This window comes from Sminthopsis crassicaudata, chromosome 2 (genome assembly GCF_048593235.1).
Source record: "Sminthopsis crassicaudata isolate SCR6 chromosome 2, ASM4859323v1, whole genome shotgun sequence".
NCBI lineage: Eukaryota > Metazoa > Chordata > Mammalia > Dasyuromorphia > Dasyuridae > Sminthopsis > Sminthopsis crassicaudata.
Window position 1 is genome coordinate 124,350,334 of NC_133618.1, and position 27,008 is coordinate 124,377,341.

Consider the following 27,008-nt stretch of genomic DNA (forward strand, 5'->3'; position numbering starts at 1 on the left):
TAGTATTTATAGATTTAATGTGTTTATGTACATATACATGTGCTCTGTTAAGCTTAAATAAAAATGCTACAAGTGGGGGACCAAGCTGGGGAGAAACCATGGCCAAAGAGGAAAAAAAAAATCAGCTTTCTAAATTAGCAACCCCAAAGCCTCCATAAACAAGTTTCTGGGAGTGTCTAAAAATAATTCAACAAGGTGAGGAACTGTAGTAACATTGTACTATCCCATTGTGTTTACTTGCAACATAGAAAGTAGCAATGTGAACTTTTCCTTTCATTAATGACAGAAGCTAGCTCAGCTAGCTCTACAGCACAATTATTGCTGAAGGTTAAATAGGAAAATAGATTGGAACTGGACCAAATGTTGCTTTTTTTTTTTTTTTTTTTTTTTTTTTAAAGAGGCATAATCATTTTTGTGCTAATGGGAAATGGAGATCATCTTGTTCATCTCTGAGGTAGAAAAAAAATTATCCCAGAGACAATTAGTATTAAACTTTGAGGAAAAATAAATGTGTCTTGGGACAGCACTATTCAGTAATAATATGGTGCAATCCCCAGAGCATGAGATGGGGATAGATTGTACCATTTAGTTGGTGAGAAAAAACATTCAAGAAACTTGATGAGTTGTGTAACCCCGAAGACATATTGTCGCGTCGAGGTGCCTGGTTTAAAGCAAGATATGCTGCCCAAGGCTACATACGGGTTTGGAGAAATTCATGTGCAGTATTTGAGGGATAAGTTTTCAGAGGATTAGGGATTTTTTTTTCCTAGCATTCCCAGGAAAACCTGGGGTGAGGCACACAGTTAAGCGCTCTTAAATGCTCTTTTCAAAGCTTACTTCATAGTTCTGAGATTAGGATCTCAACTTGAAAAGTTTGGTTCCTTCAGGTTTTTTGAACAGAAGTCACAATTGGACAATTTTGCTAGACAAGATACATAAACATAGCAAACAGAAAATTTTAAGATAGGCTGAGAAGACTAAATGATGACAATAAGTAAAAGGGGAAATTACTGATATTTGGGAGTTGGCTCTAAGTCTAAATATTCTTGGATGTTTCAAAATTTGGTTGGAATGTACAGTCTCACAGAGATGAATTTTTATGGACAGAAAGAGAAGCTAGTGGATGCAATCAGATGTGTGCTCCAGAGAGTAGCTTTGTAAACCCACGACCCTATGCACTTTTTCTTGAAAACTTAGGCAAAGCTGATTTGGGTAAAGGTGGTGGTACATTGAAATTTACGTGCAAGGGAATTGTGGGAAGGTCCAATACACTACCTAATAAGATCCGAGAGGGAAAACCATAAGGAAGGCAGCCACTGCTAGAGCCGTCTCTTATAGACTGAGACAAGTCTTGTGATTGTCCTGTAGCTTTATTCTCTTAATGCTGGAGCTCGAGTAGCCCTCATCACTGCAGAGGCTCTGCATGCTCCCCCTCTCATCCGAGTCACTCACGCTGCTGCTGCTCCAGTCCAGATCGCCTGTGAGATAATCTGTGCTTTCAACGTCCACGTCAATTTCTTCTATAGAGAAGAGCAAAAGGGAGAGTTGAGGGAATTCACAGTCAAAATAGAGCAGACAACTCAGGCCCCAACTCCAATGAATGTAAAAACTGTTTTCCCTCCCTGAACGTATCTGAGGAATTGAAGGAAAAAAGATTGTTTCCTGAAATAATTCTTGTTAGCCATTGTTTAAGTTCTTCAGGTGAGTGCCAGTCCTCCTTTTCAATTTAGGTTGCATCATGCTGATGAGATAACGTGGTTATTATAGAAAGTCCTGGGTTTGGAGTCAAAGGTGCTTTGTTTGAATTTTAGCTCTGACACTTTCTAGCTGTATGAACACAGGTAGGTTATTTTATTTCCTTCCAAGCCTCAGTTGTCTCATCTGTAAGTTAGGACTACCTACCTCACACAGAGCTGTTAAGGAAAGTATTTATAAACATTGAGAGTATTAGGAAAATAGCAGTTAGCATTATTATTTGTATGAATTATATGTATTACTTTGTGGAGCATGGAGAAGGGAAAATATGGATGTGGAAGAGCGAAGGGAAGATATTTCAAATGAAAACACAGTCATTGAAAAGAGGGTCTCACCTCTATCTGAGTCAGAGCGCTCTGAGCAGACTGTCGATCCTATGCTGTCCATTCTTATCCTCTCAATGCCCAATTTCTCCAACTGCCTTTTCAGGTGCCGCTGTTCTCGCTGTAATTGGTCTATTTGGTGTACTGCTTTTCTGTCACAGTCTTCAAGCTTCTGCAGGTTAAAGGAGTTTTCAGAGGAATCCTTAGATTAGGCTTATAAACCAGTAATTAACTACCTTGAATCTGTGTCTCATTTCTGAAACACACTCCTGTCCCCAGAAGGCTTTCTGGTGTCTTGACTTTCTTGCTTATCTCAGTAAGGAAGCTCATTGGGGAGCCACTGGTATTGTCCTCCAATGTCTATGACATCAATAATCATTTCCTTATAGGGATCACAGCTTTAGATCTTGAAGGAATCACAGACTCCTTCTAGTTCATTTTTAAAATGAGGAAACTGAGGCCCAGAAAGGGTAAGTGACTTTTCCGAGGTCATACAGGCAATGAGTGTGCGAGGTAGGACTTGAAGCCAGGCCCTGCGGCTCCACTTCCAGTGCTCTTTCCAATTGCACCACCTGCCCCGCTGAAGAATGTGGTCTGGTAGCCCAGCATCCTATCTTTGGGGTCAAGAATGCTCTGAGATCTGTATTATGTGTCTAGGGGACACACTGTACTTTAAGTCTCACAATATTGGAAGAGCTTTGAAGAAGCTATAGGTTAAAAAGTCTTGAGAAACAGACCTCAATTTAAAGTCATTTTTATTCAGCATGTCTCCCTCAGTTACAGAAGTACTTTTTGTGTCACGTTAAGTATCAAATTAACTTCTTTTAAAGCCCATAATAACGGTTCCTTTTAAACCATTATTTTAATCACCTGGCAGAAGAGCTCAGACATCATTTACATTTTCAGGGAGTACTCATTTTAACACATCCCTCCCCCACCTTGCCACATCCCTGCCATCAGAACAATATTCTGTAGAGTAGGAGTGTCAAACTCAAATAAAAAGAGGGGGCACTAAAATGTACAAAGGACTCCTGTGATTGATTTAGAAAATCATACAAGTTTATACATTTCTTTTTTCATTAATATATCAAAGAATTAAAATCAGCTAGGAACTACATTTTAATGTAGATTGGATTTCACTAGAGAATGTTAGGAGCCACATATTTGACACCTCTGCTTTAGAGCAGAAAAGTTCTAAATGATGGTGTCTTTTCCCAGTGTTATCTTATGAGACTTATCAACCAGAAGTCAAACCACTATTTATCCTACTGAGGAAGTACATATACCTTAAGCAGGAATCTTGATACAGAATAAAATGAATATAACACAATTTTTCATATCAACTATTTGTTAAGCAGTCCAGACCTTCATAAACAAGAAAAATTTTCACTGGACAGTTAGAAATTCAAGGAAGGAAGCCAAATGTACACTCGCCTTTATGTGTAACTTTGCTTTTGTTAATAAGCTTAAAGTAGTATGACGATTCGACTCAGGTCCAAGTGGTACGAGCCCCTTCAGCTTCTCAAGGCACAAGCGAAGGTGGGCACGTCTGCAATGCAAAAAGTCACATTTGCACTTCAGAATACAAGATCAGGCAGGACAAGTCAGCAAGATAAATGGTATCAGGACAAGATAGATTTTAAAGGTATCATTGGAAAAGATATTGGCAAAATCAATTTTCTTTTCCCATCAGATGACTGAATAAAAACCAGTAAGTACTGGGAGCCTTGTCTATAATGTGAAACCCCTTTTATAATACTGATAATTTTTTGATGATGATAGGTGCTACCATTACATCCTATAGGCTATACTAGATCATGTTTGCCTTGTTTGGAATTATGTTTCTAGGATCATTTTATCAGAAATACATATATATCCTCATAATAATAAGATACTTTGTGGCTAAGATCCTATTCAATTTGTCTTTGATGTATACTTTTAAACAGACACAGAATAGTCTCCAATTAGGACTAGAAAGAAGTACTTTATTGTAGTCAATCAATTAAGCAACAGGTATTAAATTACTATTATGTACCTAGCTACTAGGTACAAATGACGAAACAATCCCTTTATGCAATAAATATCCTAATGTATTCATTAACAAAATGTATTCAAATTACATACAACATAAATACAAATAGAAAAAAGTAGTAAAAATATAAGATAATTTAAGAAGGAGGCACTAGAAGTTGGAGAAAGTAGGAAGGAAAGTTTTCATGTAAAAGATGGTAACCGAGTGGCATCTTAAAGAAAGAGAGGGATTCTATGAGGAAGAGAAAGAAGAACTGCATTCCAGGAATATGAGACAGGTATAGGAAAGGCATGGTAATGCGAGATGAAATACTACGTATGAGAAACAAAGAGAAGGCCAGTTTAGCTCATCTCAGAATGAAAAACAGGAAGTAACATATCATGAGGCTGAAAAGAGAGGCTTAAGCCAGATTATAAAAAGATTTAAAAGCTAAACTGATGGGTTTATGTTTTATTGCAAAGATAATATGAAACTACTGAAAGCAATTGAGTAGAGGAGTCATACAATAAGACCTGCTTTAAGAAAATTTCTTAGGCAACAATTTGTAGGATGGACTGAAATTAGGAGAGACCTGAAGCTGAGAGACCAATAGGAGATTGTTGCAATGATATAGGTAAGTGGTGATAAGGTTTAAACTAATTTAAGCCCTTATCACCACTCACCTACATCACACCTTAGGGTATTAGTAGTTTGGAATAAGAAGTGCTTGGATATCAGAGCTATTGTAGAGGTAAACATGGCAAAATCTGGCAACTAACTAGTGATATAGGATGAGAGATAGCAAGGAGGCCAAGATGTTACTGAGATTACAAATCTAGGAGAGTGGAAGAATGGTAGTGCCCTCAATAAAAATAGTGGAGTCTTGATGAGGGGAAAGTTAAGGGCCATATATATAATGGATTGTGTTTGAGATATCTCTGAAATATCCAATGAAATTTCTAATGGGTGATTAATTATTAATGCAAGATGGAGGCTTGAAGGATAAATTAGAGATGGATATGCAGTTCTGCATAGAGAGAAAAATTAAATTTATGGGAGTTAATGTTACCATTAGAGAGTATATATGGAGAAGAGACGCAGGACAAAACCTTGGGGAATATTCAATTAAGGGTCATGATGTGGTTCAAGAGCTCACAAAAGAGATTGAGAAAGGGTGATCAGGAAGGTAGGAAGCAAACCAAGAAAAAAGAGTATAACAAAAATCTAGGAGGAAAAGGTATCAACAATGTCAGATGCAGAATATAGGTTAGAAGGATTAGGAATTTGGGATCAGGAACAGATATGACAATTAAGTGACCACTGGAAACTTTGGAAAAAGAAATTTTTGTTGAGTGATGAGGTTGAAAGTAAGATTGCAAGGAGTTGGGAAGTAACTGAGAAGTGGAGTGTAGACAGCTTTTTCAAGGTTGAGAAGGAGATGAGATATATTGTTTGATGGCTTAAGGGATTGGTAGAAGTGAAGGGTTTTTTTTTTTTTCTTAAAGAATGAAGGAGGGGCAGCTAGGTGGTGCAGTGGATAGAGCACCAGCCTTGAATTCAGGAGGACCCGAGTTCGAATCTGGCCTCAGACACGTAACACTTCCTAGCTGTGTGACCCTGGGCAAGTCACTTAACCCCAGCCTAAAAAAATTAAAAAAAAAGAATGAAGGAGACCTAGATGTGTTTGAATGTACATATAGTAGGAAAAGAACTAGTTGATAGAAGTTGAAGATTTGAGAAAGAGAATGATATACTATGTTGGAAAAGGATGGGATTATATATATATATATATATATATATATATATATATATATATATATATATATATATATATATTTATTTATTTATATATATATATATATATATATATATTTATATTTATATATATGACTGGCCTTGGCAAAAAGGCCACTTTTGGGTCACATATCATGGGAAGGAAGAGAGAATAGGAGCTGCTGTCAAGGCGTTTTGAGATGAAGAGAATGTAAGGAGAGAAAGCTTATGTGGGAAATGAGGCTCTCTTTGAATGGTTTCATTTTTATCAATAAAGTCACAAGCAAGCTACTCAGCTTAGTGGAGTAGAAAGTAGGAAAGGAGGCTTAAAGAGAGAAGAGAAGGTTTGGAATAGCTCTTGTGAGAAGAGATATAGGGAATCAATTAGGAAGAAATAAAAAGGGTACCTTGATGCAATGAGGGCCAAGTTCAGGTTGGATAACAAGAATTTTTAATATACCCAATTTGCACAATAGTGAAACTTCATTCAGTTATGTTCAGTAACTCTTCAGTAGGAATGGAAGAGGTAGATGATGGAAGTAACTTAAGGCTGAGGTTTGGCAAGAGAAAACTGTTGTCAAGTCAGTGTCACTATATATATTGGAGACAGTCACACATAACTTCTCTCCAAGCCACAGGACTTGACTGAATAAAACAGAGAGGTAAGGAGAAAAAGTTGGGAGAAGAAAAAAATTATATTTTAACGTGCTAGGTAAGAATAGTTTACTGGGGGCAGCTAGGTGGCACAGTGGATTGAGCAACAGCCCTGAAGTCAGGAGGACCTAAATTCAAATCTGATCTCAGACACTTAATACTTCCTAGCTGTGAAACCCTACGCAAGTCACTTAACCCCAATTACCTCAAGAAAAAAAAAAAAAAAAGAATAGTTTACTGACATATGGTGTATGGTTCACAGTATCCATTAGGTTTCTCTGAGATAAATGATACCTTAGTTTGGACTTTATTATGCCAAAATTTAAGAATCAGTCTAGACCAGTTTCTCTGGATATAAGAAAAAAAAAAAAACAACTACTACAATTTGATTTTTCTTTATACTTCTCTATAAGGCCTTCTAAGTCTACTCTAACATAAATTGATCCCTTCTTTCCCTAAACTCAAACTTTATTAATGATAATACTCATTTTGACAAGACAGAAGACACATGACATCATGACATCTATTATATCCTTAGTTTCTCAAATCTATACTTCCCCATTAGAGAATAAGCTTTTTGAGGGCAAAGACAGTATCATAAATATCTTTTTGTAACAATACTAGTAACCATTTTGTGCAAAATTTGTATGTAAATATATTTTGATCGATTTGATAAGATGGAGGACAATTATAAAGAACTAAAAGATGTAGGATTCTTTTCTATAGCTCCAGATGACAAAATTGGGATTTATGGCTAGAAGTTATAAGAAGGCATGTTGGTTCAACATAAGATAGAATTAGGAATATGAGCTTATCCAAAAATGGAAAAGGGCACTTCATGTGACAGTATGGGTTCCTTCACTGGAAGTGCTAAAGCAGAAGCTATAAACCCTATTATCATTATTAAATAAAGAGAATATAGAATAGGATAGACTTATTGACCTTCCAACTCTAAAACACTGCTATTCTGGTACTACATGAATAATTTTCTGGGTTTCAGAAGGTTTCACTGTAGTCTATAAGCAAAGTAATTTAACTATAGGCAAAGTTAAATTCACTTGAAGCTTGATTTCCCCTTTTGGATTTTTCCCTCTTACTCAGTGACCTTGTGAAAAAAAGGCATTGTTCAAGGTCTAACAAAAGGAAAACAATGTTTAGAGAAGGCCAACTGGTCAGCATGTATGATCCTCAGTTCTCCTCATGACTTAGAGATTTTCACTTAGTATGGAAAGTGAACTATTCTCTTAGTAGAGAATATCAAACAAGTTTTAAAAAGGAGTTAGTTATAAAATATAGAAGTGAGTTCAAAACTAGTTTGGAGTTGGAAATATTGACTATATAAAAAGGACCATCCCTTCATAAGCCTTCCATTTTCTCTGAAAATCTTCAGATTGGGAATGTTTCACTACCTATAAGTGAGGAATCAGATTATCAACTTACTTTGCCTTATTACCACATAAAAATAAAAATAAAACACAGAAAACAGCTATTAGCAGGTGAAAAACATTTACTCTGTAAGGGATTATTTTGGATAAAATTTAGAAAAATCAATTATTTTATTGAAAATACCATGTGACAGTGTAGTTACTTCTTCCTTCACACAGATAAGATTTCCTACTCACTTCAAAACTTATCAGTTTCCAAATGAATAACAACAAAAATCAAAGCTGATCAAAACCAAAATCAAAGCCATTTTAAACTTAATGGGATGGTAGGGTGGCATCTGCATAGATAATATAACTTGCAGCACTATTATATTCATCTTTCCTTGTTGTATTTAGATATCTGAATATGTAAATTATTTTGAGGGTAGTGGGCAGATAAAAGGATAAAATCCAGGAATACATTCTCTTCTTTTTAACCATTTCTAGAACTCTATAAATCATAAATAAGACATATATTTTATTCTATAATCAACTATATCGTTCAATATAAAGTTTGGTAAAAATATCTTAAGACTGTCAAAGAACAAATCAAGATTAATTCTCTCTTCTTTGTATATGTTTGTTTTTTTCTTTTTAATATATGCCAAAGATACAAGTGGTAATTTTTCACAAACTGGGTTTGCATGTATGAAAATGTGATCATAGTCCCTGGGGGAAATGGAAGATTTTTAGCTCCATGATATTTTATAGGCATCTGTAGCAAAGCCTCTTTACCTGCTGACTATTTAGAAAGGGCAACTTAATTATTCTAAACATACCTTTGCCCTGTAATAGTCTTCATGGACCAATCTACCTTTGACCTCAACTGTGATTAGCAATTAGAAGAAACAAACATAGCTCATATGGTAGCTAATTTTTTTGGTCTAGTCCTTTATTTCAACAGTATGGAGAATTACCAGTATGGAAGTCAATTAATGACTAGTTTACATCATTGGATCAAGGATCTAGAGCTAAAAAGGGACCTCAGAGGAGCCCATCTAGTCTAATTTCTTCATATTATAGATGATGAAACCAAGGCCAGAGGAGGTATAAAATAACTTTCTCAGAGTCATAAAAGTATTAAGACCAAAAGCAGGATTCAAATCTAGTTCTCCTCTGATTTCAGGGTTACGCTGATTCCTCTAAACTTAAAGCTTTTTTTTTTTTTTTTTTTTTTTGGCAGAGTGCATATGTACAAGAGTATGTGTGTGCATATATGTGTGTGTGCATGTGTGTATGTGTATGTGTATGTGTATGTGTATGTGTATGTGTTTTCTATGGGAAACTTGGAGGCAACACTAGAGGATGTCAAAATTTTGAGTTGGTATCCCTATTCAAATTTTCTAGATCTGTATGACAGGTATAACACTACTGTATGGGCAGATTATTGAGTAGGGAATTCTTTCAAACTTGTTTCTGTTTGCAGAAGGGTGATTACTGCTAGGGAAATAAAGATAATTAAAGCAATTTAATATTTCTTTTTAAGTCAGATGAGAACTAAACTGAATTTTACTAGGCAGATGAGAATTGTAGGCTGTTATTCTATAAAGGAGACTAAAATCTTCTGGAATTAAAAGATTTAAGGGAATGTCTGACCCATTTCCAAGGAAACACAAATCTTGTTTATGCCAGGGGAACTTTTTTTTAATCTTAATTTTACATGAAGTTAATATGTAAAAGAGGAAAGATTCTTTCTCAGTCAATGATATAAAGAAAGAACAATTAGAAGGGAAATTAAACTACTCAACAGCAAAGGCTCAAATACACTCTAACTTCACTCTTGTGTTCTAGGGAGCAAGATTTGAAACTCAAATGCAGAAACATGCAAAGGAATGCTCAATTACATATAGTTCTGAAAGATGTTAGAGGCAGAAAAGAAATTATGAATCATCTAGGCTATTCATCCACTCCATACATAAATTTGCTCAACATGTCTTTTGGTTTCCACTTTAATATTTCCAGAAATGAGGTACTCAGTACTTATGAAACCATCCTATTCCATTTCAGGATACTTCTAAACTTGTGAACAAGTTCTAATTTATATTAATCCAAAATGTGCTTCCCTTCTTCTAATTCTTTTCTCTGGAGCCACAAAAGCAAGTATTATCCTTCCTCACATGGCAGCCACTCAAATATTTGACAACGGCTATCATGTCCTTAGTAAATCTCTTCTCTAGGAGCACCATCTCCGGTTTCTTCAACTGTTCTTGTGTCCTGCATAGTCTCTATTTTTTCAGTTTTGAATTATGACATCACAAATTAAGAGATAGAAGGGACTTTATAGTTCAGCCTTTTTTACAGATGAGGAAATTGAGGCCCAGAGAGATTAAATCACACTAAGGAACAAAGCCAGGATTTGAACCTGAGTCCTCTAACTGTAAATCCAGAGTTTATGCTATTTTACCATTCTACTTTATTCATTCAGATTATCTTATTCTAAGTCTAATCAATTCTTGAATATGCTAATTCTTGAATTGCCCTTTGTGATATGGTATATAGAATTAGATACAATATTCTAAATGTTATTTAACTAGTACAGTAAGTACATTATGAGTCTTATTTCCCTTGATCTGGACGCTAGCCTTCTAATGATACAGCCTTAGATTATTTTCTTTATTTTGGCACTTTGAAGACACTGCTGTTTCAGGTTGGGATATCAATCAACTAAACCCATAGGCCTATTGACATCAAGTCAGAAAACACGATTTCCATTGATACCCCTCATTTTTCAAACCTGATACAGAAACAATATTTCTATTATATATCTGTGTTACAGTTGGCATTTTAGTTATTACATATATATCCCATCTCTCCATTAGACAGTTAACTCAATGAGGACAAAGATCATGACTTACATGTCTTTAGTTCCCCTGACATATAGCACAATGCTCTGTGCATAGTAGATATTTAATAAAGTGTTGGTTAAACTGAATTTAGGTTAACTTTAGCCTTTTAACCTTGAAGAATTCAGGATACATTTGTAGGCAAGAAACAAAATACACAGCTATTCTGGATAAGAAAAGGCAGATAGGATCAAAGATCAATTCAACTTAACAAACATTTGTTATTAAATGCTTATTAAGTAGAATGTCTCTTCCAAGATCCTATTCTAATTTCCCATAAAGAAGTGAAAATGATTATGGGTTTCTGATAGCTAAGCAGGTGAAATGTAAGTTTTGATCTGGTTAGAAAATCTTCAAGTGTAAACTTAGCAATAGATGGTTTAATTTTTTGTTTGAGGATCAGTCTATCTAAGGTGATAATTTCTTCAACCACAATAATTCTAAAGGAGTAAAAGGAAGTGAAAGTAATAGGAAGCAATCTGTATCATAGGTTTCTTAAGTACTGAAATAAATGATGGGCACTGGGGCCCATGAAGAAGAAAAATCACTATAGTTCCTGTCATCAAAGTCTAGGAGGGAATATAACATATATAAATGACTATAATATAAAGTAAAAAGCAGAAGATGAATAGAAGAGGTCAGATGACAGAAATGGGAAAACTGGATAAGAGGGATTACCTAGCTAGAACTTTTCCTTCTCTTTTCCTCTCAATATTGACTTCTTGTGGCAAAGAGTGAATCTGTGGGTGATAGATAAGTAGCTTCAGATCTTTATATCTTCTTTTCTGAAATGAACTGGGATCCCACTATACTTATAGTGTATTTGCATCTAATAGCTTTATTAGAGGAGAATTTTATTAGAACAGATTGGTCTAGAAAGGCTGATAAATATCCAAATCTCATGCTTAATTTTAAAGTATTCATTACAGTAAGAATGTTAGATTATGATACAATTAGTAAAAATTTAATTTAGCAATTAGAACTCAACTTATATTACCAATGCCTCCTGTGCAGCCATGTACACTAAATCAAATTGGACAACAGGCATGGTATTTAAAGAATGTTTTAAAAAGACATTTTCCTAAGAAGAAAAGAGGGGGGAAAAAGAATTCACACACTATATAATTCCACTATACATTTTCCATGACTCATGCTAGTCATAAAGGAAATTCTATCATACTGAAGCATTCCTCTTAACCAAGATTCAAACTACAGGTAGACAAGACAGCAGAACAGACTATCAATAATAACTTTAAATTTGATACTTCTTATTTAAGTCTTTAGACCTTTTCACTCATATTTTGATTATGTTGTCTCTTCAAGCTGAAAAATTTGGAAGCTTGGGAATAAGTAACTCAAAGGGATTAGATCAGAGTGAGCCATAAATGCCATTAACTCAGGGTACTACATTTAGCTACTGAATTCAGACAATATATGGAGCTATATTTTTCATCTCTGTCATTCCTCAAAGTATTTCTTGACTTTTCCAAATTGCTGATTGTGAGTAAACTCTTTTAGGATTGCCAAATCAGGCCTTATTCTGTTTTTGAGGTGCACACTTGGTTAAAAAAATCATTTATACTTTCTATAGTTTAAGAATGAAAAGTGAGTGACCTGGTGGATATAAGTGGGCTGAAGTATCATTTCAGTGATGACCTATGCCCAAGAAGTATGGTATAAGGGCCATCCCAGAGGAAATATATTATTTGGAAAGGAGGTAAATTGGTAATGTGATAAGAGCAAGAGATAACAGATGTGCAGTCCAAGAGTCATGGTAGAAGCACAAAAGATAAAAAAGAGTTCAAGCACATGGGTGGTATCTCCTACAGAGAATCTACTGTGGAACACAAACAAAAAACATATACAAAGAAGAGGCATGGATGGGTTGCATTATATACTGATGGAGAGAACCCACATGGCCAAAATCCCAGATTCACTGAGGTAGCATTTAAATAAAATATTCCCTTTTATTAGAGTTTTTCAGTTATAGGTGAGGCATGGAAAGTAGGATTAAGGCATAGCATAAAGGCTTGGTATTAACAGATAATTTAAATAGTGAAATAGGAAAGATGGTTGAGGGCTTGAAATACAATTAGCCTTTTGCCACCTCCAAGTCATTACATGTTATCCACAATGATTGTTTCATTCCTCTCACCAAAACAGATCCCTTCCCTGGCTCCCATTTAAAAAACTTTTAAGACATCTCTCCATAAAAACTCTGCCTTGTTCTAGTCAAATAATATTACCAATTTCCTCAAATATTTATTATTTCAATGTATATATAGCTGTCCATTAGATAGTTTTATGTACCTGTATTTATATCTAGATATAGATGTATTTATATATCTATATGTGGGTGTATCTATGAATGTATACTTACACACAAATACACACACAAATATTTATATATTCCCATCTACCACATCTTTTTCCATTGGATTAAGTTTTTCAATGATAAAAGCCCAGGTTTTATGTTTCCTTTTTAACTTCTTTATGGACTAATAACAATGTTCTGCATATCACGGGCAGTAAAATACTATGGTTGACTAATGAAATATGATCTATTATTTTTGAGAATTTTTCATCCTTTAATTAGAGTACTCCTAAAAAATTATTCTTTTAAATTAAGAACCCCAAACCCAATAATGCTAGGTTCAATATTGGAATAATGGAATAATGACTGCCAGAGGTGGGGAAAATGTTACCTTATTTACATGGGGAACATCTTACTAACTCAATTTGAGTTTCTCAAGTTAGCAAAATTTTCCTGATGTTATATTTTAGCTCATTACAATGTGAACACTCATGGCTAATTATACAACTTTATAAGTATGGTATGATGTTTGGGGACTGGACAGGAAGAGACTAAAAATAATCAATTGGGTATAAATGTGTGTGGCCTTTGTGAATATTTTCCTTGTTCTTTCTTCCAGGTTAAATGAGGGAAAAGTAGGGTTAGTTGCATATACTGAAAATGAAAGTTATCATATTAATAGTTCTGTAATTTCTTACAGAAATATGAATGTTATATAAAGATACTGGTGATCTCCAAAGTCCACATTATGATCAATAAGCAAAGGATCCAGTTTTAGTTTTGATAAATGTAAGTATTTAAATGAGAGGGAGTCAGACACACAAGACACACTGGGGACAAAGGAAAGACAGAAGGAAAGAAAAAGGCTTTAAACATTCTTCAAAAGAATGTGGATTATCACCTTGTTTCTCTTGAAGGTTTCTAAAGCCTCTTTCTAACTTAGAACTAACTTCTTGAGTGAGAATTTATCCAGAGGAAAGTTAAGACATACTATATATGTTGGAGGTATGCCCTAACTAATCACAACTAAAAAGATATGTCCTTTATAGTTGCTATTTGATGATTTCCTCTTTACCCTAGTATTAGTACTCTACCTTAGTTCAGAAAAATGTTCTAATGATTTCTAAGCCAATCAACAATGACTTTTGATTAGATATATAAGAACTGAAGGTGCTATTTATTACACAATGATCTTAACCACAATTCCATATTCAGTTTCTCCTCTAAGTCCTGCTAAAACATGGAATAACAAAAACATTATATTTTTTGGAACTTGGAGACTGAACAATATATACCTGATTTTTCCTTTCCCTTTTAAACATAGATCAGACCTGGATTATCACATCCTTGTAAGTACAGCACTAACCAGGTTAGTTACAGCAATGTTGCAATAAGGGACCCATGCAATTTCCATTTATTATATTTTAGAGCAAGCTCTGATAGTGGTCAAGGTGTGGGAAAGTATAAACATGGTACAATGCCATACATGAGGCCCAGTGAGGGATGAGGTGGAGGGGAGAAGACCTCCATTCTTTTAGATATAAAATCTGCAGTTATTTACCAGACCAAAAATCAAGGAAGCCACTATCAGAACTTACAATTAATTAGCATAGATTTTAAATGGATCTAACCAAGGATTTGTATCCTGCACCAAAGGCTAATCAACATTGAGAGCAAAAATGTTTGAGGATAATGAAAATGGCTGTTTTGAATACAGTTTACTCAAGTTCTTTCCCTAAATTATGCAATAAATCATTAAATAATAGGGTCAAAAGGCTCTGGCATAGATGATCTAGTCTAGTTGTCTAATTCCAAGTAGATTTACATATATAAACCATCTAAAAAAGCTATTTCTAGGATCTTCTTTTAGCATCCTTAGACCCATTTGAAATGAAAGATTCAAATTTGAATGCTTATCAATTAGAGTTTCAATTAAAAATATCTTTTTAAAAAGAGTTTTCTTGCATTTCCTTACCTATTAAAGGATCATAGGATTTAGAGCTGAATCTTCTATATTATCTAATCTAGTTCTTTTACGCTATAGATGAGGAAACTGTGCCCATATAACAAAAGTGGCTTGCTCAGAATCGGGTAGGTAGTGTGAGTTTACAGGTCTTTATTGCAGTTCTTGACTCTACACCCAACACCTTTTCAAAGGAAATCAATATGATTTAAAATGGAGATGTTCAGTACAACATTTCCATTGGTAGATATTCTAATCAAGTAAAACACTAATTGATTATAGAATTTCCATGATGCTTTATAGATTTCAGTTTTGTAGAAATTCAAGTACAACTGTGCCCTACAGTATGAAAAAAATAAATACCATCTGCTACAAGCCATTTACCCAAATTACTATGTTCCTTAATAAGACAAAGACATTTCAATTTTAGTGACTCCTGAAAATACAAATGGCTAAATTCCATAGAATTTATGAAGCCTAGATGATATTAATAGGATTCAACTACCAGGCTCAGGGAGGTCCCATTAGTAGGTTTTCACCTAATTTTTCAGGATGGTAAAATTCTAATTATTCACCCTAATGGAGAGGAGAGAAAGAATAGCATAAAAAAATGAAATCTAAACATCTGAACCAAAGGCTCTAACCTTTCTTCTTAGGCCAGGCTGTCAAAATTTTGCTTAGCTAAATTAGCTCTATTGATTTGCTACTTTCATTATTTATTTATTTGTTTGTTTGTTTGTTTATTTTGATATTACTCACATTCTAGGGTTAAGACTAGTACAAGATTATCCTTTAGACAACAATCATGAGGTAGAGGAAATAGCATAATGGTGAAATAAAAAGAATCCTAAATTTATATCAAAAGTTTTGGGTTCTAATTCCTACTCTCTTATTTACTACCTATATGCTACAGAGCAAATTATTTGATCTCTATGAGCTTTAATGTCCTCATCTATAAAACGAAGGGGCTGAACAAGATGATTGCTTAGTTCTAAATCTTATGAGTAGGCTTATTTTGCTTGCCAAAAAGTAGATTTTGGCATCATATAAAAAAATATTCAACAGAAATGGAATGGGCTGCTTTGGGAGGTAATAAATTCCCCTGTTGCTGGATTATCTTCAATGGAGTTTTGACCATTGTCATTTGGAAGCACTTAGAACTACCTAGGCACAATTATGGTTTCAGTTCTAGCTTCTTAGATAATAGCTAGTTGTTGTGCGGCATCTACAGCACACTATAGAGCAAAAAAGATTGGCAATGAGTTAAGAATTTTCTATTTGAAATTGTGAAAATGCATAAAAACTCCAAAAGAAATCAAATTTCAGCATGAAGTAACAGTTAAAATCCACAACAGAGCTAAGTGAATAAGGGAGGAAAATACAAAGATGAATATACCAAGAATGACAAGACACACTTTTTCTTCTTGCCTTAGAAATCAAGACACACTTAAGTTTCTGGTTAACTATATCCCTAAAGATAAAAGTCTCAAGGCTGTTCCAAAACAGATTAAAGATAGACTTTTATCACTGGTCAACTATTGTGACAGAAGTAACAATATAGTAGAAAGAGCACAATAACTGGAATCCATGTTTTGCTATTTATCTATTACCTGTGTGACTTTGGGCAAGACATTTAACTACACTGAAGTCCAGTTTCCTAATCTGTAAAATGAAGGTGTTTGAATCAATTTCTAAAGGTTCTTTCCATTTTGAAATCTATAACCTTAAGTCATACTTGTAAAACTGAATGACTAAAGATAGAAAGAGAGAGCCAATACAGTACAAAGAATTATAGCTCTTTAGAAATCTGAGTTTCAGAAGAACTAGGTTCTAGTCCTACTATTACTCCTTATTAACTATACCACTGTGGGAATGTCACTTGCTCCAAGTTTTCTCATCTTTAAAGTTAAAATAATTAAAGTTGTTCTTATCTCACAGGATTGAGGATCAAATGAGATAAAGCACTCTCTAAGCCATAATATTAAGCTAATATATTTGAGAAATTTGTTTTGCAATGTGTCTCAAACATCCTCATCTCTCAAGACATGATCTCTATTAAAACTTATAAATTCCATCTTAGCTTGAGAGGTTAGAAAGAATCTTTCTGTTCCCAAATCTTCCCTCTCTAGTGAGTCAAAGATTCTGATGCATATACAAAGTATTCTATAAACATTTATTATTAATCCCATAATATATGCAAAGCACTGGAGATATAAAGGCAAAAAAATCCTCCAAACTATTGTATTGTAGAGTAGGCACACAGAAAATACTAAACAAAGGGAATGGATTTTGACCTTAAGATTCAGAGTGTATGTCATCTAGTCAAACTCTTATTTTGCAGATGAAGAAACTGAGACCCAGAAATGTTTAATGACTTGCCCAACATCATCTAGATTTAAATTGCAGAACCAGTATCTGAAATGTGGTTTTTCAAATCCCAGACTCTTTTCATAAAAGAAGCTCCTTTTCTTATGGTCATTTGAAATTAGATACATGTCTAATTAGCACAGTCCATTCTATGAGCAGAACATGTAGCTTACACACACACACACACACACACACACACACACACACACATACACACACACACACACACACACACACACACACACACACACACACACATACACACACACATACATATAGCCTCCAAAATCTTTCTTTAGACGTAGAGGGAGTAAAGAAACATAGTTATTTGTCAAACAATTAATAAAGTTTTCATCAAGACCCAATGTGTTTTTTAAATCAAATACCCATAACTCACCTATTCTTTTCCATTTCATTGTGTGTTGATCTGAAAAGAAGGGAGAAAAAAGATAATAAGATTATTCTTGCCTAGAATAACCACAGAAATATTACCATGTTTACCATTACAACTAGTCTACCAACTTTAGCCCAAGCTAAAAGGAATTTTGAAAAACAACCAGCCCTTGTTTCAAATTCATTGTAGGCATCACCAGTTAAACTATTTCATGGACTAGAAAAATGTCTTCATGTAATATTACTATGGTATAAGAAACAAGAAATAGAATGGTTTCAGAAAAACCTTAGAAGACTTAAATGAATAGATGCATTGTAAAAGCAAATATTGTGAAAGACTTGAGAACTTTTATCAATGTAATAGTTAACCATTTTTCTGAAGGACCAATTATGAAGAATGCTACCCACTTCCTGACAGAGGTGGATGATATATACAGAATGAGATACATATTTTTAGACATAGTCAACATGAAAATTTGTTTTGCTTTACTTTTCTCTTTTTTTCCAGTGGGAAGGTGGGAGGGGAAAAAGTGAAAAACAATTAGTTTAACAAATGTATCAAAATATTATCCTAAGGAAAAGTAGTAGAGTTATGAAGTACCTGTTTTCCTTTTGGTAAAGTAAGCAATTAAAAGAAAAGGACAAAGTGTACTTGAGTGCTCTAATGGTATCACTCCTATACACAAATCAATGACTCCTTACTGTCTACAGAAGAAAGTTCAAAGTCCTTTGCTTATTATTCAAGAACCTTCACCATTTGGAACCACCCCACTTTTCTATAAAGTTTTTTCTAAGTAATTCTCCTCCACATTCTATTTCTTAGCTAAACTAGACCACTCTCTGTCTCCTGAAGTATTCTTAAGATTTTCCAGCATCCTTTTCTTTGCCCATGATTTTCCTGAGGCCTAGAATATTATCTCTACACTTGATGACTTCCTAAACATTTAAGGCCAAATTCAAAAGCCAGTTCTTCCTAAAAGCTTTTCTTGATACTGCATCAATAATGACTTGCCCCCTCAGCTTCCAAATAACATTTTCCTTGTTATCACTAATATATTTATGTAATATTGCATGTAAATTTATCTGTATGTGCATCTTATTTCCCTACTAGACTCTAAGTCCAATAAGGGTAGATTGCATGTCTTACTTAAGTTTTATTAAAATGTGCACTAAATTCACAGAGAAAAATAACCCTATGCCATATGTGAATTTAGGGTGGCATAATACTACCCATATATTTTTTCCTTAGGTTGAGTATAATATACCAGGCATCAAATCAGATGCCATTTTGTTAGTTTGGATTGCACATCAATCTCAAGTTGTTTTACATCAAAAACAAGTAATTTAACTTTGATTAAAGGATATATTTTAGAATGAATATAACAAACTTCATAGCAATCTTATTATTGACTACATTAACACCCCCCATATTTTTCTGAATTACTGCTGAAGAACAGCTATACAATGCCTTTTAATAAAGAGCTGAAGAAATGCAATGTAAGAAAGATTATGAGCTTGCCCAACCAGTGATGAAGATTAGTGTTAAACCATATTTACAGCTTTGCTATCAATAAACCCCATATTATATGAAAGGAAGTATGTTACTACTTTACTATGCTGCTCTTGTTTAACTCTCTCCATGAGATATGGCTAATACTACTAGTTGACACTACCCACTGCACAAGTGTGAATCCATGAGCAATAGTTGTAAAAGGGCTTTCAGAACTTTGAATGAAAGAGAGGATAGAGACATATTAGTACTTTTCTAGTTGATCTTTAATTTAAAAAGGCATATTCTAAGTATTATATAGAAAATGTTTCTATAAAAGGTATTAGAAGTCAGCAGTCTCCTGAATAACCTTTCCTTTAATCTGGAATAGTAAGGAACTACACCAGTCTTCTGTTTTCAGATTAGGAAAGTGAAGTCAGAAAGGTGAAGTCACTTGCTCAAGATCACAGAGGTGGCAAGCAGGAAAGATGGGTTGGAGTCTAGGTCCTTATTCAGCACTTCCCCAATATACACTATACACTGTAGTTTCAGTGAACTTTAAAGACACCAAATAGGAATTGAATCTAACTCTGATATAGACTATTACAAGACAGCATCATGACAACAACATCAAGACAAGGAAGCAATAGAGTGAACCTCAGGCTACAGTCTTACAAGTAAGCACTTACATGAGAAAATTGCATGGGGTTAATCAGAGTAGACTAGAAAAGTTCATTCATATTAGTTACTGGCTTATTCTGTTTCCAATATGTTTTGGGGGTGACCTATAAAATAGAAAATTTCAAACCAAACTTTAAAACTCTTCCCCAAAGGTCTCTAAAATATGAAACTTTAATGAAAAAGGAAAGAAAAGGGAAATCAAGATTTAATGTCTTAAGATGATTTGTTTACCATTAAAAAGACTTGCAGATATCAAAACTCATTATTCAGAAGGTTACAATTCATTCAGTTTATCATTTAGTTTGTTACTTATTCCATTGTTAAGTAATGATCCAGAAATTATTTCCTAGATCAGGTACCTGGATGGGCATAATTTACAAAAATGTGAACATGTCCTGTGATGAAGACTTTTTTTTCTTAATAAAAGCTAAATGACATTTTAATTTTTAAAAAGATAAAATTTTACATTTTATTAGAGTATGTTTTTGACTGTACATATGATTCTGGCATGGCTATAACTGGATAAGGTCCTCTTCTCTTGGTTATAAGAACTATATTTAATAGAGGATAGACAGGAAGAAAGGATGGAATCAAGAGAGGGCAAAGGTAAAGAATGGCTGGGTGTGTATTTGCTTTTCTGGTCATCGTAAGAAGTAAATCCTAATTAAAAAGCAACTACAGAATATATGCATGCTAAATATAAATTTATTATTTACTTTAAGTAAAAAATTTTAATTACAATTTGGATATCAAAATTAAATTTTTTTTGCTAAAGAGTATATATATCCTTTCAGGCTCTGAACATGTACAGCATTGAAAAACGACAAAAGTCTCGACAGTTTACTCAATGTTGCTAATACTAGAAGTTTTAAATTCCCAAGAGGGTCACTATTACTAATCTCTAGCACATTTCATTCAGTCATTTAACAACACTTATTAAAAGTCTATGTAAATATACTGTGATTAAGGGAGACATGAAAATAAAGATATTGTTCTTATTCTCAAAGCTACAAGTTAGAAGAAAGAGAAAAACAAGTACACAAAGCAGCAAAAATAATTTTGAACATAAATGTGTTAAAGAACTTATAGCTAAACTATAGTCATTTATCTTAACTGAAATGTTCTTTATTTGATGAATTAAAATGTCTAAAACAAAATCCAAGGCGAATATTTCTCATTTTCTTTTAAACTTGTTATTTAAACAAGTTACTAATATCTTACGTCAACTGAAGAACATATGCCTTTTTCTATATTCAATTTGATTACTGCAAAATCTTGATAAATGTCAAATTTCTCCATTATAAAAAAAGATAATACTTAAAAAAAAAAAAAGGAAAGAATTATAGTCTATTTCTCAAGTTTTAACCACATGAGACTCTTGGGAATACTACTCAGTTACAGAAATGCTTCCCTTTTCCAAAGGCAGTCAGTTGTTTTTATTGCCATCTTGAAATAAAGATAGTTATTGGTCTTTCAACTACTCATCCACTAATTTGTTAAAATCTGCCTCAGTTTAGCAAAGCATGTTCCAAAAATGCTTTGGCCTACAATCTGAAGCAAGGAACTGATTAAAAAACATTAATAGGGAAAAGCAACTACCACAATCAACCTTCTTTCATTCCAAAAATCTAAAGGCAGATACTGTCTTTTCTAAATACCACCAGCCAATAATTCTTAGTATTCTATTTGAATAGCTCTCAATGATACAGTCTTTATAATCATCCTTATTGACTTTGGGCAAGGCACTTCCTTCTGAGCCTCAGTTTCCTCATCTAGAAAATGAAAGATTGTTCTAAGTGATCCTAAAATCTCTTTCCAGTTTTAAATCCCATTATTCATTTTTTTTTAACATTACAGATAGAATTAAACTTCAATTTAACAAATTCTTATTAAATGCTTACTATCTTCATGGTGCTAAGGTATGCTAGACCCAAGAAGGTCTGACATACAGTTAAAACTTATCTTGATAGTTGAATGGCTACTTTTTCATTACATGTACCAGAAAACAAGGAACCCATAAATAATAAAGATAAAAACCACTGAACATGGAACAGAAATAGCCATTCCATGGCTATGTAATACAGTAGCAACTTCATCCTATCACCTCCTAACAAAAGCAATATTATAACCCTAACAAGGACTTGTGTGCAATACCTATTCAAATTAAGGGGTCAAACTACATTCCCTAGTGAAAAGTCTCACTGGTTAGGTAGGGCAATTACAGAACCAGGTGACTAAGAAAATGACCACATTTTAAATAAGGCAACCCATTCGTGCAATTGCTTGGTGCTATCTTCAGACTTAATTATATTCTCTTAAAAATCCTTGAACATGTCTAAACTTTCAGATAGTATGCATTTAAGTAAAAATCATGTAAACTTCATGTTTCCATATTTTCTGTGGAAAAAAGTCTACTGACAGAAGTAATAGTTAAGAATGATAATGGTTGCAAAAAAAAAAAAAAAAAAAAAAAACTTTTCCAATTATGAACTTGGCTTGAACCCGAACCCATATTATTTATTTCCATTCTTATTCATCCCATAAAAATAACCCTTTATGAAATCATAATGTGGGCAAATGCCATCTTGAAGTATAATCTGTATAACATGAATTTTTTTTGAAAATCGAAGATGGACAAAGATAAGAACAATGAATATACATTTTCCTCAAAAAATATAATTTGAAAACAAATATTTCTTCTAAACATGATATACTAGGTTAAATCTATAGTAAAAACAAATCAACAACAACAACAACAACAACAACAAAAAACCAACCCCAAAACCTCAAACACAAAACAAAAGCCAAATAAAGAAATGGTTGTTCTGTCATGAAATGGCTCATGGTTTTAATTCATTTCAACAAGCATTTACTACCTTCTCTGTGCTAAGCACTGTGTTTGGTACTAGGGATATAAAAATAACAACCAAATAATCCTTATCCTCTGAGGGTACATTCTGTTGACTTAGTTTTATTATTTTTTACAGTATAAAATAAATTAAGTTATACTCACATTATTTCCAGATAACAAAGTGCTTTCCCATAATTGATTTCATTTAATTCATATTGCTATAGTTAGGTATCCCAGTTTTACAGATAAGGAAATAAGACTTAAAGATGTGAAGGAGGTTATTTGACTCATATTCAAAGCTACATTATGTTGAGTAAGTAGCAGAAATGGTATTTTAGTCTGTCTTTTAAGTCTCAGCTTCTTACCACTTTGCCACAACTTTGAATGGCATTTTTCTCAAAGAGCTATAAATATTACATAAATATTAGCAGCTCTAAACTTCATGTAATGTTAAAGTAAGGGAAAGAAAAATATCAAGAAAATAGCAAATTTACTCTTAGCATGTTTTCCTGAACTAAAAGAATAACATACACATGTATGTGTGTGTCATACATCTTATAGTTCCATTTGTAACACAATGGTGTAAACTAAGACTGGAAAGGCAGGAGACTACTAAGTGAATGTCAGCTTCCTAGTCTTTAGTGATTTGCTCTATTCTATAGACATTTTCTGGATGGAACTACTTTAAGGAGCTATTAATGAGGGGGAGAACCCCAAATCCCAAAACAAAGGTAGCTGGAAAGTCACATGAATCTCTAATCCAGTGACAGAAATGTGAATGTTTTTAATTTACTAACTTGGAAGTCATAGTTCAATGGCTCCATAAAAAAACAGAATTTTCAGACACTGTCCATTCAACTTTACACATAGCAGCCTGAATCTAATTTAGACAAATTCACTTTCCAAGGAAATTCTTAACCAATCAAGAATTACTGACAATTTCTGATTGCTACCCACAATGAAAAACTGAACCATTTTAACATTTTTTCCTGCCCTGAAAAACAAGATATATGCCAAGATTTCAATCATTAAAGCTCCCTTCTTTAGTTCTTAGTAGGCAGAAACAGTAAATAAATCAGCAACCCCAAAAGAGAACCAGTCCATTTAATCTAAATGCCAAATGAGAAATCCTATGACTTCCTATGCCAAATTGAATAATTTAATCTGTTTAGGGGGGGAAAAATCCTTCACGATGAAAACAAACCAAAGGAAAGACACTGTCTAGCATTTCCAATTACAGAGAAGTTGCCCTGAATTTGCAGCTTTTGAAAGCATAGTATTGTCACTGCTGGTGCTTCCCCCTCAAGTCGATTGCACTTTCCCCCAATCCCCTTTCCACAGGGAGACAAAACAAAACAAATAAATCTTCCTCTCCCCAAAACCACCTGGAGAAATTTAAATTCTCTTTTCTTCTATCCCAACAAAAGAAATGCTTTCCCCACAGACTTGAGATTGTGCTGTACATTACTTTATCATTGATATATACAGATTATATTTACAGGGTTGTAGTCACAAGAGGCAATTGTATTCTGCAGTATAAGTGTACACAGAAGGGAGATAATAGACTAAAGAAGAGATATATTTTTCAAATCACCTGCTGCTGCTGCTATTCTTCTTGGATTTGCTCCTCCGTTTTAAGGCATCTCTGTCCTTGTTATTGTATGGTAACATGGAGGCATAACCATGTTCAGCTTCTAGAAAATCAGAGGATTCAGTCAGTAAATGATCCGAGATCGTTCAATCTCTCTTCCTCTACTTCCCCCATCTAGGATACATCCCCCACACTTGCAATAATTTCCTTTTATTATTATTTCTTAAAGGGATATGTTAAAACAAATGAAAGTGGAATTCAGAGAACAATGAAAAAAAAAAAAAAACCTCAACATTTTTAAAAACATGCTCCGAGTTTTAGGCAGGTGGAAAGGAGGATTCCAGATCCTCATTGTTGAAATAGAACAAAACACACCACCGACGCTCAAAAAGCCAGATGTTTCTGATACTAAATACCCAGCAGGTTGATGGTGTTGGAAATAGGAAAACACACATACAGCCACACACACGCGCGCGCGAAGGGTTCAGACAAACAGGATTCAGAGAAGTGGAGAATGGAGGGGGGGCGGGGTAGAATGGACCTTCGGGCTGTAAGCGTGGGGAGAACGTTAGGGTGATGTAGGAGCGAGTCCCATTCGTAAGTGGGTGGTTAGCTCTGTGGGGGAGGGCATATGGGTAGGGAACTTGGCTGAGGTAAATCCAGGGGTGTCTCTCTACATTTTGGTGAGAGCTACAGGTCTGCTTGCCTCCCCAAGAGGAGACAGGAGATGCAGCGCGCACCAGGCTACCCCGCCGCAGCCCCCCTCTTCTTATACCCTTCCATTCCATTCATTGCCTCGTGGTGAGAGATGGGGGCCGCTGTAGGATGGGGAAGCTCCAGCCCCCACCCCCACCCCTGGCCCCGAGTTGAAGGGGGAGGTTGGGGCGCTCGCGGTGTTGCCCTCCGCCAACAACCCTCGGAGCGGTCAGGGCTCCCCGCCCCCACCAAGGCTTTGCACCTCAAGGTCCCTCCAGCCAGTCCTCCCTTCCCCGTGCGTGTTCCCCTCTAAGGCCCCGGGCACCCCTCCCCGACCGGGGCTTCGAGCCCTCAGGGCTCCGCCCCTGTGCCTGCCCCCTCATCCCGGTGGCTGCCCCCTCAGTCCGCCTGACCCCCCAGTCCGCTTGCCCCCCGTACCCCGTGGCTTACTGCCGTCTCAGTCCGCTTGCCTTCCCTCCCCACTGACTGCCCTCTCAGACCCCGAGCCACCCCCCACTCAGGACCCCTGCGGGAGTCCTCCCCGCCCCCGTGCACCTCGCTCTCGTCGCTCCAGGTAATCGGCCGCCTCCAGCAGCAACTGGATGTTCATCCGAACCGCCGCCGCCGCCACCGCCATTCTGCATCCACCGGGGGCCGGAGCCGCGGGACCAACCCCCAGCGCCCGCGGCCTCGCTGCCCGTCCGCTGGACAGACGGTGAAATGGTCACCCCAGTACACACACAACGCCGGGGACCACGATCCCTGGGGGTCGACCAAGGGGCGACAGAGACACCAATACTGTGACAGGACCCGGAGCGGAGGCACTGCCACCTACACTGCCGAGTGTTTATCTCCGACTCACCCCCTAGCCACCCCCCCAAGCTCCTTCACTTGACAGGCCCGCCTTGGCGGCCGCCCTCATTGGACACGAGGTTAGACGCCCCGCCCCTTCCCTTGCCCTATTGGGGAAGGGCACCGTGGCACCGCCCGCGGGCTCCGCTCCTCGCTCTGGTTGGGCGAGCCTGACAAGGCCCCGGCCCCACCCCCCCAAGTTCCTATTGGGCTACCGGTCCCCATAACTCCGCCCCACACTTCCTTTCCCAAGTTTTCATTGGTTTAGCAACCCGCAACCGGGCCCCCTTTTCACTTCATTGGCATTGGCCAATTACTATGGAAGACACGCCCCTTCCTCTATCTACCATTGGTGAATCTTTCTTAAACATCCCCGCTACGATGATGTCATCCCTTTCTCTAAGACAGGTAAAGCGTGAGTGGTTGAGCAGCAAATGCCCGCCCATCTTTATTCTGTCCTTTCATTGGTTGAGAAAGACGGCACGTCCAGGGGGAGCAAAGCAGTTTCACCCCTTTTTTACATAGACTCCGCCTTCTCGAAGGGTAGCGAAACCAGAGTAGGACCTGTTGACTATGTTCCACCCCTCGGGAAAACTTGCTGTCCTTTCTAGGTTCTTTGAGTGTTAGGGATCACGTCACTCTGGAGGCTTAAGCCAGTCAGAACCTGCAGCATGCTCTGTCACGGGGTTTGAGACCAAGTCCCTGGCAGGGACTAAGGCTTAGGGAGTGGAGATGCTGGGGCATACTCCGAGAAGGGACTCAAGGTACGCTTCCGGCCGAGTCTCCACGTAGCCCTTTGCCCAAAGGCTAGTTTATATATTTGCCTCGATCTTCTTTCATTTCATTTCTATAATTCTTCACAAATGGGGCACAGGGCCATGGAATGCTTGAGTTTCACCGAATCATAGAATGTTAGAGCTAAAAGGACCATCTTGTCTAGGGATTTGTTGGGGCTACTACAACCGAGATGCTGTACTTTTAAAAATCACCATTATCATACATATTATTGTTATTTTAAAGAAAAAAAT

General features: G+C 35.8%; 1 protein-coding gene across 1 annotated transcript; it reads right to left on the reverse strand.

Annotated features, from left to right (window-relative positions):
* MXD1 (MAX dimerization protein 1) lies at positions 1–26,174 on the reverse strand. Its single transcript, XM_074287196.1, has 6 exons — positions 25,684–26,174; positions 24,436–24,535; positions 17,825–17,854; positions 3,513–3,627; positions 2,091–2,250; positions 1–1,520 (listed from the first exon to the last, which is right to left on the reverse strand). Exons 1-6 carry the CDS (start codon positions 25,763–25,765, stop codon positions 1,333–1,335), a joined length of 675 nt encoding a protein of 224 aa, XP_074143297.1. The 5' UTR covers positions 25,766–26,174; the 3' UTR covers positions 1–1,332.
* Positions 26,175–27,008: the final 834 nt, after the last annotated feature.

What these genes read in the sequence shown, in the direction of transcription:
- MXD1 (XM_074287196.1), bottom strand. Translation starts at nt 25,765, where the DNA reads ATGGCGGTGGCGGCGGCGGCGGTTCGGATGAACATCCAGTTGCTGCTG. An exon ending in AAGAATAGCAGCAGCAGCAG is followed by an intron (nt 17,855 to 24,435) that starts GTGATTTGAAAA and finishes CCTTCTTTTCAG; the next exon opens with ATCAACACACAATGAAATGG. An exon ending in AAGCAAAGTTACACATAAAG is followed by an intron (nt 2,251 to 3,512) that starts GCGAGTGTACAT and finishes TTTAACCTGCAG; the next exon opens with AAGCTTGAAGACTGTGACAG.